This window comes from Lissotriton vulgaris, chromosome 6, assembly GCF_964263255.1.
Source record: "Lissotriton vulgaris chromosome 6, aLisVul1.2, whole genome shotgun sequence".
Taxonomy (NCBI): domain Eukaryota; kingdom Metazoa; phylum Chordata; class Amphibia; order Caudata; family Salamandridae; genus Lissotriton; species Lissotriton vulgaris.
Genome location: NC_141694.1, coordinates 583276794 through 583290302, shown reverse-complemented (window position 1 = coordinate 583290302; position 13509 = coordinate 583276794). Strand labels below are relative to the sequence as shown.

The 13509-nt window shown below is 42.8% G+C and overlaps 1 protein-coding gene across 12 annotated transcripts in view; it reads left to right on the top strand.

Moving 5' to 3' along the window:
- SNX14 (sorting nexin 14) overlaps positions 1 to 13509 on the top strand; it is a 1106650-nt gene that overhangs the window by 714102 nt on the left and 379039 nt on the right. For all 12 annotated transcript variants that reach the window (XM_086926583.1, XM_086926582.1, XM_086926579.1 and 9 more), the window contains 4 exons: positions 2610 to 2654; positions 2948 to 3028; positions 3203 to 3317; positions 5902 to 6057. In XM_086926583.1, the coding sequence (XP_086782709.1) occupies positions 2610 to 2654; positions 2948 to 3028; positions 3203 to 3317; positions 5902 to 6057 (397 nt within the window). The remainder of the gene's footprint in view (positions 1 to 2609; positions 2655 to 2947; positions 3029 to 3202; positions 3318 to 5901; positions 6058 to 13509) is intronic.

Below are 13509 nucleotides of genomic sequence, written 5' to 3'. Positions count from 1 at the left end.
GCGATTGCTAGCATGTGCTCAAGGATTCTTAGTTTGACCGGATTAATAGTGCTCCCTATGTAGTTAAGACTGCAGGGACAACGCAAACAGTATATGGCATGGCTGGTATGGCAGGACATAAGTTTGTTCATTTTTCTACCTCCTTTACATCCCTTGACCTCATAAGACAGCATATGGCTGCTGAAGGCGCAAGCTTTGCACCTTCCACAGCGGAAGTATCCTTTAGCCTCTTTTATCGACCCTGTTTTCCTCACAACTGGATCTAAATGACTGTGTACAAGCTGGTCTCGAAGCGACCTAGCTTTCCTAAAAGTAATCAGAGGAGCGGAAGGAATATCCGAGCCAATGATATTATCAGTCTTTAAGACATGTCAGTGTTTTTTCATCAAAGATCTGAGCCTATTAGAGTCACGAGAGTACGTGGGTATAAGCCTAAATCTCCCATCATCCTGAATGGATCTTTCTTTCTTTTTAAACAATGACTCCCTGGTTAATTGTTTGACCCGATGGAGTGCATTTTCAAGGAGATTGGCCTTGTAGCCTCTCACCAGAAATCTGTTCGTACTATCTTTGGCTGCCTCCTCAAAGTCATAATCCATTGAGCAGTTGCGTCTAAGTCTAAGAAATTCCCTATAGGGGATGCTGTTAACTAGACTACAGGGATGACTACTGGACGCATGCAGCGTGCTATTTCCCGCAGTGGGTTTTCTATAGAGTGCTGTCTTGATTTTCCAATTGCATATCTCCACCCTGAGATCCAGGTAGTTAGCTGCCACCAAACTTGCCTGGCCAGTGAACCTTAAGTTACAGCTGTTATCATTCAGCAATCTCACATAGTTTTTGGCCTCCACTATGGAACCATTCCAGACCAAAAACAGGTCGTCTATGTATCTATACCAAGATACGATTTTATCTGACCATTTCTCATTCCCCGGGGCGCAGGCTACCTGCTCCTCCCCCGAGCCCACGAATAAATTGGCGTAGCTGGGGGCGAAGCAGGAACCCATCGCCGTGCCAGAGACTTGTCTGAAAATATTGTCCTGGAAAAGAAAAATATTATTCCTAAGACAAAATTCAATAAGTTCCAATAGCATCTCATTATGCATGGCCAGCTTTAATGATCGTTTTTTAAGAAAATAATTGACCGCGTATAGGCCCTGAGTATGGTCAATGCATGTATAGAGACTGGTTATGTCAAGTGTGATTAAACAATATGAAGGTTGCCTGTCCAGCTTCTCAATCCGCTCGATGAAGTCTGTAGTGTCTCTTATATAGGATTTCAGTGAGAGGTGAAATCCTATACAAGAGACACTACAGACTTCATTTTTCTTTTCCAGGACAATATTTCAGTGAGAGGTGAAATCGTATATAAGAGACACTACAGACTTCATCGAGCGGATTGAAAAGCTGGACTCAACATTTGTAGAGTGTCAGCTAGGCAGAAAAACAGCAAGGTGGACTGTCAATTCAATTTAGCGAAGCAACAAGTTTACTCTAATGCCCCAGTGGGCTAAAGTAATGTCCTGAGTGCGCTAAGCTCATAATAGAGAAAAGAAAATATCAGTCATACCGCTGCACTTGCGGTCATAAGACTAGGCATCCTGTTTTCTGCGACAATTTCCGTTACATGTAGCCCCAGTGCAGCACCCGCCCAAGAGTGACTTCATTTTGGTGTCCTGGAGCAGTAATATATATATATATATATATATATATATATATATATATATATATATATATATATATATATATATATATATATATATATATATATATATATATATATATATATATATATATATATATATATATATATATATATTTAGATGGTGAAACTTTTTTGAAGTGATAGGTAGTATGCATGAATTAAGCTCAGCCACTGTTAATTATTCCTGTCAGTTGCATTTTTTTTGCACACCTTGTGCCTCCAGTCATATACAAGTGCGACTTGGTCTTGCTCCAGTAGAAAGTCCGACCCAAACTGCCACACGCTAGGAACCCTTTATACTGGAACTCAAGCAAACCCACCTGTCAAAAAATGCAGTATCGTGACAGTAGAAGCACAGAAATGTGATGGGTTATTTGTTTGTTTCGTACCAAATTGTTTTCTGATCACATTAGTGATGGCCTCGCACTCGTATTAGATGTGAGTGATCAGACTACAGTGCTACTTTTCAGAAAACTCCTTTTCAGTGAGAGAGTAGGTGTGGAAGTGCCTTAAACCTAGTGTTAGAGCAAGATGTGTTGCGGACTGTACACTACTTGCCTACCCAGCTGCTTGCATCGGGAGAACTACGGAAAGTACCCTGAAGATTCATTGCAGGAGATTCTGAACTGGGCTAAAATACTTTGTGAGCATGATGCAGCATTACTTCCATGTTTTTTTGCAATTTTAGAACGCAATCTTAAGAGAGTTTCTCATTTATTTCTTGCTGCTCTTATGCTGGCATTTTTAGAATAAGTGCAACAGACCTAACGTCTTGGGTCTTAATGTAGTCATACTCAGGTGCTCTTGCATGAGTTGAATTCCCATTTCAAATTTATTTAGAAGTTTGAGTTTAGGGATTTCTTTGGTCATTGATGTCAATATTCCTTCTTTTTTTTCCTTGAAGGACACCGTGAATCGCTTGCTGCTCCTCTTCATCGACAATACTCCGGTGAGTTTTCTTGTACTGGTGGGCAGGGGTGGGATTCTCAATTGACACATGCCAAGGGGCTTCAAAGTCCATGGGGCACCATACGATCTGCAGTGGAAGATGTGGTTGTGAGTGTTATATTCTCACTGAACAGGGTTTGCGCTACGAGCTGAGAGTGGCAGCGGGTAGGGGGATCTTATTTACTGTGATCTCCGGGACAAGGTTGTGTTTGGTGTAGATGGTCTATAACAAAAATCTAATTTTTGTTGATTTTATCGTTCATCTGTCTCACTTAGCATTTGTGCTTCTTGCAGCCTGAAAAGGCTTCTGAGCCAACATCACCCCTGATTCCGTTCCTGCAGAAATTTGCCGAGCCAAAAAATAAAAAGCCGTCGGTAAGTAAATAAAATGAAATTATTCCCTTCAGGTACATTTTAGCTTCAGTAGATATATACATAAATATGCCTCCTTTTTTGTACTATCGATAAAAAAGCAACTGCCTTTGAAGTGAACATGTTGAATCTTAAGTAATCCATAGTGGTGACCATGTAATTGCACCTTTTGTCAAGGTGCTGAAGCTGGAGCTCAAAGAGATCAGAGAGCAGCAGGACCTTTTGTTTCGATTCATGAAGTTCCTGAAACAGGAGGGAGCCGTGCATGTCTTACAGTTTTGCCTCTCAGTGGGTAAGACCGCATGTTTATTAATGTTCTTGTCCATTATTTGAAGCCTGCTTACCATTGAAAACCATATTTATGAAATCTGGCTTACAATAGTCTTTGAATTTCCCTATGAGTTTAGAGGAGTTGCCACACTAGGCAGAGTTGACTAAATGGCATGGTGTTAAACAATGCGACAACAAAGCCTGAATTAATAAGAACTGTCAGCCTGCAGGGGTGATGCAGTCCGGGAGAGGGATCTTCATGCCCTCTGGGATAGATCTACAATACATAGAGCGTACTCTTGATGGAAGATCTCCAGGGTGAAATAAATGATCTGAGTTGGAACTGAAAGATGAGAAAATGTCATCTAAGACATACGAAGTAGGTAAGTAAAGTTTCTGCGGCAAGAGATTTGCAGGACTCAGATGTGCCATGGGATAGAGATCTGCAGGATGATATGCACTATAGAGGCATGAACGGGGTAAAGCGCTCTGATAGAGGGATATGCACTGGGAGAGAAATAAGGGATACGATTCTTAGGAGAAAGCTATCTTCAGAGGTGGATGTAATGAGCTAAAGACGGGCGATGTGCCAATGATGGGAGACCTGCAGGAAATAAAATGTGCTTTGTGGGAGATATTGACTGTGGTGAAATGACCTGAGGGAGATTCATGAGGGATCATATGTGCCCAGGGATAAACATCTGCATGTTGTTTAAAAAACCTTGGTGAAACAATCTGCAGTGAAATCTGTTGGAAGCTCTATATGGGTGCTAGTTACCCTAGGAAGAGATCTGCAGGTACCGACAGGTGCCTCTCTGGAGAGAGATGAGGAGCATCTTAGATGTCTTTTGTTAATAGGGTCTCATATGTGACCTGTCAAGGTGGTGAGATGTCCTGTGGCAGAGATATGCAAGATGTAGAAATGCTGTGAAATGTGCACGATTGCTGTGTGCCCTGAGAGAATGAGTTGTAGAGGATTATGTCTTCTAGGGGAAGCATTAAAAAGTGGCCATTATGTTTTCAAGGAATAATGTTAGTAGGATGAGACATGTGGGAAACAATGTTCTCTTTTAATGTGCTTGAGGGAGTTCTGCAGTGGGTAATGTGTGTTGTTGCAAATAGATGAGAACACGTGCCCTGGAGGAATTATCAGCATGACCCAATCCTACAGAGACCGGATTGGGTCATGTTCCATTGAACAGGCATTTTGGGGTTAACACACCACAGGGAAGTGCTCTGCAGAAGTTGATGGACCATGATATAAAGATGTGTATGGGGTGTCATTTCCAGGGAGAGACACTGGCTGGGGAGTAAGATCTGCAAGAGGTAATATTTTCTGTGAGAGAAACCTTCAAGGGATTATTCGCTCTGAAAGATGTATCTGTAGATAATGATGGTGTGCCAAACAGGTAACACTCCCTTCCTCACAACTTTAGCACCACCATTCCGGAGTCCTTCTCCGAATTTAACCAATCACTGGGGGCAGGAACAATATATACAAATTAAGTTAGCGAGCCTTCATTATATTGGTATGCTTTGTGGCAAGCGTGCGTTCTTTGAGATTTGGTTTAGCTGTAACGAATATTTTGCACATTTATCCCCCAAGTTAAATACCAGTAGCCTATTTTAACTTTAAGGCTGACTACAGTTAAAGGAAAAAAGTAGAACTTTGTGTTGGTTGAAATACAGTATCGATTTAGGTGTTGTAAATTACAGTAGTTACTGTCAGGGGATATATGAGGTCATTTAAAATCATTTCCTAATGCTAAAATTGATCCAAGTGTGATTTGGGAATGCTTTATGAATAGCGCATATCAGGAGATAATCATATATTGCTTGCACAGGAATGGGCCACGAGTTCTCACATGTTGCACCTGTCCATGCATAGAACAGTGGTGTGTTTTAATAACACTTTCACAATGTGCACAAGTACTGCTTGCATGCGTTAGTTGCCATTTTTAACTCTCCTCTGTCAATCAAATACTAAAGCACCGAAAACACGAGGTGGTTTTCTCCCCAAAATAACCAAACGGGCCTGAGAGGCCCTGTAGTAGGCAGACCTTCGCAACAGGTGATGCTGCTTATTATTATTTTTTTGGATTTGCATTTAAGAACCGAACAAAAGATATACAGATTGAAACTGGGATAATTAGGGGCTAAATAAACTTAATCCTGTCATGCTCTTAGTCCTCTCCTGAGTGACCACTCAATTCAGTCTTTTCTCTCAGATTTCTTCAAAACTTATGCTGCTCTCCCATTACTAAACACCCACTGCTGCCCTCTGCTCTCTCCGCAAATTAATCCATATTTTGATCACCACTTTCCTCTCCGCACACATTGTGCAATATTTCTTCCGGTCACTCCACCCAGTGGAAAGTACCCTTATTCTCTCAGGGAACTTTCATTCCCAGAGCCCACCAGAGCTTCTAATCCTTTATTCTTAAAGTACTTTTCCTTTTCTTTTGAGCCATATATATCAAAGCTTTGTACAACATTTCTGATAGAAAGTCTAAATTGGGAATGAGTAAACCAAAACACCTGCAACCTCTTAGAGCTTGTATGCCACATGCTTAATTGAATATAAAAGTTTCTCTTTATTTTTTCAGAGGAATTCAATGACCGAATTTTGCGACCCGAATTAACGGAAGAGGAAATGAAGTCTCTGCACGAAGAGGTGAACAAAATATACAAGACATATTGTCTGGATTCGAGCATTGACAAAATTCGATTTGACCCTTACATTGTGGAAGCAATTCAAAGAAGTAAGTTGAGACATTTTTTGTTAAGTGCGTATGCAAGGGCAAAATTTAACTTGCAAACAAAGGTAGCAGTGGAATATATAAATCGCTCGTCTCTCGAACAAAACTTTTTATGGTTAGTAGGTCCAATTATCTACTTGGAGTGATGAACAATTTTTAGAGTGTGCTGCTTACAGTACTCCGCACCCTGTACAGTACTCAACACCCTGCTACCTTAAGGGTGTTAAATATATCGTAGCCCCACTAGTTTATGATCAACATTCAACCATTAGATAGGAGTGGTGCACTTAACATCTGTTAGAACAAGTAATAGCTCCTACTTGCCAAACAAACAGTCTAACAGCTCATATGTCATCTTGGAGTTTTATGCCAGTAATTCACCAATGCAACCGAAATTACTGTGAGAACTACAAGTTTTCAGCAAGTGTTCATATGATGTTCAGGTGGCATGTTTCGTCTGAAGCAGACTTTTTCAAGGTCCGTGTTTCTCAATTGATGGTCACCAATGTCTTGTTGTATGAAAAAAATAAACTAAAAAAAATGACTTTTTATTTAAGCAACAAGGGCTATTCCAGATGTTGAATGCGCCAGTTGCATCTTATGGTTTCAAAACTTACACTTGATTTGTATTTCAAAATGTGTATTTAAGAACTTGTCTTGTTTTTTTGTGTGTTTTGCCATAAAGTCACTTTAGCTAATGCACTGTCACTTTTTTAACACTGTAATATTGCACACACTCTTCCCCAAAAAACCATAAATGTAGACAGAACTGTGGACCAGATGTATGAAACTTTTTGCAGTCGCAAACACTTTGAAGTTTGGATTGCTAAAAAGTGTGGCCAAGTACGAAACCCATTTCAGCAGTTTGTAAAGATCTATTGATTCCTAAAATGGGTTTGCAGCTGGATACTGGTATTTGCAAAGGGCATGCTTTGAGCGTCCCTTCAAAATATTGAATAGGTATCAACTGTATTAATGGTTTCCCACTGGGATTCCAGTCATAAACTATTGAAAAGTTACATACCCACCTTGGGGTGGTAACATATTCGCAGAGAGGAAGGTGCCCCCTATGGAACCTTCTCTACTTTGTGAATACGGTTACATGTTTAAGAAGACCACTGGCAACTCTCACTTCAACTTTCTTTTTTTTAATGAAACCCATTTAAGGAAATCAGGCTGCCCTAAAAAAAAGGTTTTCTTTATATAAAGGAAATCATATGCTTGATGGTCTGTTGACCGTTGCAGCCCATCATCCCAGTGATTGTGTTCAATTGGAGTGAGTTGTAATTTGTGACCTACCTAATGAATATTAATTAGTTAGGTTACAATATTAATAACTGTAAATCCTTATTTTGCAAACTGAACTATTAGAGCATACGTCGGTTTGTAAAATACACTTTTTGTTGCTTAAAGACTAGTTACTATTTGCAACTACTTTTTGGGATATACAGTTTGAGACAAGAGTAGATCAAACTGAGGAATGGCACAGGCTTGGTGAGTGGTCTATAAAATGCATACCAGTTAGGGGACATATGCATACGACATTAGGCAAGTGTTTTGAGCCATTTGGTGCCAATGTGTTGCTGAGCTGAAGGGGGTGGGGAAATAGGATGCAGGTCGGACTCATCTGAATGCAGACTTTACAGCACTAGGATGTTCAGGCTTTTGCTCTTCTGCCTAATAGATTTTGGCCTATTCATTGCATGTGTCTGAATATTTTAGGCAGAATTGTATTTTTGGGGGTCTTTGAGCCGAGATTTAGCTATTCTCTGGCCTACTTGTAATTGCATGTATACATCACTTACTACCCCTGACCATACGTGGAAGTGCTTTACAACGAGTAGCATGCTACTCCAGAACCCAAGTTTATTGTTAATGTTGGTTATTGGGAATAGTCATATCAAGGGGGAAAAAAATTATTTGCGTTTCCTCTAGTTTCTTTGTGGTAGATTGAAATTAATGCCAGTTACGGTTGATCGTTCGTGGGGGCGATATGTTTTCAGACAAATGATGGGTGAGATAAACAGATTAGCTGACTAAGGTTAGATATTGCTAAGTTGTAGGGTTTGAGTTTTAAAGAACGCGTGGTTGCAATTTTGGAAATGAAGTGTGAACCATTTTCATAATTACAATAAGAGATTAAAACAGACAGACATGAGAGCGAGAAGAGGGTATACTCTAGAAGAAATCAAGAGGATGGAAGGTAAGGAAAAGGTCACTTAGAAGAAAGAAAAGAGGAATTAATGGGACGTAATTCAAAGTAAATTTTTCATGCAGAGTTTTCGGAATATAGTATAAGAAGGCCTTCTGAGATAGCAAGCAATCTAAGAAAGTAAGCTGTTGAAAGAATTTATATATATATTTATATTTTCCATGTCCAGGGCAGAGAGCTTAAACAAGCAAGTATGGTTGTGCAGATCATTTAAATATTAATAGCCCAAGCCTGCTATGCACAAGCCCATTTTAAACATATACTAGATTATCCCAAACTTGGTACAGGGTCTATATGCTGCATTGGGGAGGTGGCACTGAAAAAAGAATAAGTCTCATTTAATGATCTTCCTTCATTATTCTGTATTAAATGTTATTTCACTCACTCACTAAAAATGTGTTATTTGGCACTGGCTAAGAGCATCTCACCAGTGTACAGAGTTTTTTTTACGTTGTTTTGTTACCTACTCCTACTCTAGGGTGCTCCTATGGTTCAGCAGAGGAACTGTAGATATGAAAGGTAGCTGGTGCTTGTGAGAAGTTGGCCTGGTATATAATGCTCACTAATTCTAGTGATCACTTTGTACCATGCCAAGCAACCCTTATGATGATTGGTTGTAAGTCAACCTTATAGACCAGTTATCCTAGTAGTAACGTGGACAAAGCAGTCTTAGGCTAAACTCTAAAAGGCATGTGAAGCCAGCTGTATTACCATACACAACCCCCTTGAATACCAAATGAAAGGACACCACACAGATATATATTGAAAATATATATAGATTTATTAACTAAAAGTATCCCCTGGACTCTTTATGAGCACAGAAGCACAAGCGTTAAACACAAGACAGTTTAAAATACACAAAAGTTGCACAATATGGATGAGCCCTAGGGGCCACCTAAACCATATACTAAGAAAGTGGTATAAGAGATACCAATCTAAAAGGAAACAGGCCTAGGGCCTTGGGAATCGCTGGAGCTGTTCGGGACTAGCAGTGACTATGTCGGGAAAGGCCCGCAGGACTCGGGTGCAGTGTTTAAAGTGCATGCACTCACCAATGCAAAGTCTATGGTGCGTAAAAAGTACAAAGTTAGTTAGTTCGGAACCTTCCGAGTGACCTAGAAAGCTGAAACTTGAGACACAGGCCCTAGAGATGTGTACCAGTGTAGGCCCACCGGCGGAGCTGAGTTACCTCACCCACAGGAAGCGGGTGCATAGGGTCGAAGTAGTGTCGGGTTTCGTCACGCTGGTCGATGGTGCTTGGAGCTGAAGATGCTGCAGGCGGCTCTATGTGAAGAGTTCCGGTGGATCCAAGGGTGGATCTGAAGTTGTGAAGACCTGAAAGCAGAGGGGACAATGTTCAAAGTCACTAGCCAGTGACTACCGTGGAACCAGATTGGAACCAGGCGATGTCGGGTGCAAACAGGCGTTGAGGGGTAGCTTCTCTCTGCAGCCACGTGGACACCGGGGGTCGAGGATGTCCAGGAGTCGGTCACGAGCTGTCCCACGCAGGCTTCTCGCTGTTGGCGGTGTCGGCAACTTGATCGGTGCAAACAGACCTTGGCTAATGCAAGCCACGCAGGAGTCGAAAAAGGCTTATCACTCGGACCAGCAAGGTCAGAGCGGGTGCTCCTTTTTACAGGAGCTAGGGCAAGTCTGGAGCAACCAGACCCCCAGTGTAGTTCTTCGGTTTCGTCGCCAAGATGGCCGCTGACCACGTGGCTAGTGGCCGGGATGGCGCGTCGAGTGGCACAATGCAAAAGGGCCCCACGCAGATCGTGGAGATGCTGGGGGGCTGATCTTCGGTGCAAGGGCTGCTGGGTGGTGGGGGTTCTCAGTCCCCAAAGCACAACGTCGAGGATGCCTCTGATGCTGCGCAGTCAGCTCTTCGGGTGTCTTCCAAGAAGTCCGGTCCCACGTCTCTCGGTGCCTCCACGGGTCCCTTCTTTGCAGGGACTGTGGATCGGACTGTGAGAAGTCTGGGAGTCTGGGTCTTGTCAGGCTCTGGGCTCGGGCTCGGGCTCGGGCTCCGGCGGGAGGCGGCGGCAAAGCAGACATCGATTCGCTGGTTGGTACCTGCTTTCACAGGGGGGCCACTCCTAGGCCACAAGGGAGATTCTCTTCAGTCTTCTGTGCAGCAGAATGTCGAAGTCCAGTCTTCTTCTTTGTTTAAAGTTGATTTCAGGATGATCTGCTGTGCAATGGCACTGCTCCCACTCTTATTCCCAATCTGAGGGGTGGATCACCTACTAGGTCCCTCCTCTGGGTGGGACCAGGAAGGGGGGGGCGGGTACACCCCCTTTCCTTTGTCCAGCTCCTCGCCAGGCCTGGGTCTGGAAAGTCCCAGGACCGGTTTGGACTGGCTTATGCACGGGGACACCTTGTGTGCCCCGGGCATGTCTCAATCTATTCAGCCCTGTCCTACCCAATACACAAAACCCTGTCTGGGGTGGTGCTCGCACCTCCCAAGGCAGGAAACCCTTTGTCCAAGCATCCCTCGCTGGAAGGACTCCCAGCAGCAGGAGGTCAGACTTGTGTCTGTGGTGGCAGCATCCATTTTGTGATGCTGAGGCTCTGGTTAACTTTAACCTGGGTTAAGGCTACACACATGTTGTGTCCCTCTAGAAGGGTGGAATGCTATCCCCGTCGACAGAACTGTCGAGGGGATAGTATTCCAATTCGTATGACACCTTACTCGACATGTTTTGATAAAGCCAAACCAAAGATAGCAAATAACCGCGAGGATTATAATGCACTTAAGAGTATATGGTATGGCAATATCCCGGAACAGCTAAGGGAGTGGTTCCCAACAGCTGCAGACAGGCTCAGCTCATGCTAGAGCACCATCTCACATATTTCCAAGCACTCTGCCTCCAGGATTGATGAGGCCTTCCATAGGAGTGGCTGATAGGAACATATGTGTCCAGTTAAGGTTAGATATAGGGATACTATATCTAAGTAAGAGGTGATTACACCAACTTACCCCAGCTTAGTGATCAGCCAGTTGTGTCAAATATGGAGGCCAGGCCAGGGGTGGCACAATACATGCTGCAGCCCCTGGTAGGCCTTGGAAACACCTATGCCCTGGGTACCTAGGGTACACTGTTACAGGGGCCAATAAGGTGAACCAGTTCCAATTGTGTATGCACCTAAGGTACATGGAGTCCATTTTAAGGAGAGAGCAATCAGCCTGGGGCCCTGAATAGCAGGATCCCATGCCAACTATGTCAAAAACCAGCTAAACACCAGGCAAAAAGTTTGGGGGTAACCTTAGTCAGATATCCACCTTCCTACAGTGCTAGCATCCTAAGTTTATGTGGTTAGTGTCTGTGTATATGGCCAGTGCGGGACATGTATTGTAAGTATAAATTAAGCTGAGTAATGGAGACTTTTTTGTTTCATTTCGGTAGCCCTGCGCTGTCCATGTGTACAACATGGGAGGGGGGAAGGTTGTTTTAGCAGGTGTGGAAGTGTATTGTCGATACTCCTGAAGCGGGAACGACGAGACCCAGACACCACAGACGAGACAGGGCTCACATACCAATTGAATTGAGTTTTTTTGCTGAGAGTTGCTGCTGATAAGTATACTCAGTAGATGATGAGGGTGAAGAGTGGTACTGCAGTCTCCATTGTTCAAAGTGAGAAGCATGCTTTAGGTGAGACCAGCCTTTTGCCTCTTCTTTATCTGTGTATGTGTGGCTGTTGTAATCCAGGTGCAGATGTGTCTCTGTTGTGGGTACTCCAGGCTGGAGGCTACCCTTTTTAAATGAGTATCACTCTACACAAAGGCTGTGTCCGCAGAACAGCCTGGAGAGGCACTCGAAAAAGGAAGCCTCCCCAAACTGATGTGGTGAATGTCTTCAAGATCGAGCAGCTGACCCTAGTTTTTCATGCCACACGCTACATGATTACATCGGCACAATGCTCCCCTGAAGACTTCCTGCAGGTGAGCAAGGGGCGTCACTCGACAATTGGGTAAAAAGTAGCAAAGCAAATCAAGTCCTTCACAACACATACTGTTCTACTGCATATTCTAGAATGTGGCATGTGAAAACACGAAATAGTCAACCACTCAACTATACATAAATATCTCACCGCAAGTTTTCACTTCCACATAAATCCTGTAATCGAGTTAAAATAGTAAATTAACCTAGTGCTTAAGCACGTAAGAAATGATAGGTGATTTAAAGAGTGAAACACAGCTACAGTTTTGTAATGGAATACAGTATATAGACTAAGATGTTTTTGAAGTCTATTTCACTTTGAAAACAAACACTTTCTGAAATGGTTTTTAAGGAGTGTTGCTGTTCGCCAGGTGTAATATAAAATTCAATCACAAATTACTTTACCTTCGTAAAATGAAACAGCACTGCAATGGGACTTTTGCACTTTATGGTGACCAGTTTAGTTGGCTTGTTTTAGGTTTTTGTGGCACTGGGCTTCTTCTCATTTATGCACTGTAGGGATCTGTCTCTTTAGATAATATACCAAAAAAAGTAGATTGTGAAGAACGTCTAGGTATCCCTTATGAGTATGTGGTACGTGTATGTGTTTATGGCCAGTGCCGTACATACATTGTAAGTATTAGTAAAGCAGAGTAATGGAGACTTGTGGGTTCCATTTTGGAAGCTCTGCGCTGTCCATGTGCAGAACATGGGATGGGGGAGGGGTTGTTTTAGTAGGCATGGAAGTGTATTGCCTATACTCCGGAAGCAGGAAGGATGAGACCCAGACACCTTAGAGGAAACTGGGTTCACATAGCAATTCATTTGGGTTTGCTTTGGAGAGGGCTTGTTTTAATGATCCCAAGGTGCTCTTTTTGTGGCAGTATGGTCGAGCAGCCGAAGGCTTATCAAGGAGGAGTGTTAGACATTTGTTGCATACACTGCTGTGACTACTGCCGCCACAATCCGCACTCTCCTCACCATATCCAACACCATAACCACTATTGGCACCACCTCCAATATCCTTGCGGTCATAACTACTTACGCTATACAACTATCACCACTAATACCACCCCTAAGACTACCATCATCTTCACTCACATTACCATTATCATTACCACATCAGCACCACTGAAACCATTCCAGTATCACAATCACCACCACCCCTTTTGCTCCCACCAGCACTACCAATAGTGCTGTCACCGATATTACTGGCAATACTATAATTATCACTACAACCACAGCTAACTCCACCACTGCTTCAATTACTGCCGTTATATTTTTGTTTGGATAAGTGCATTA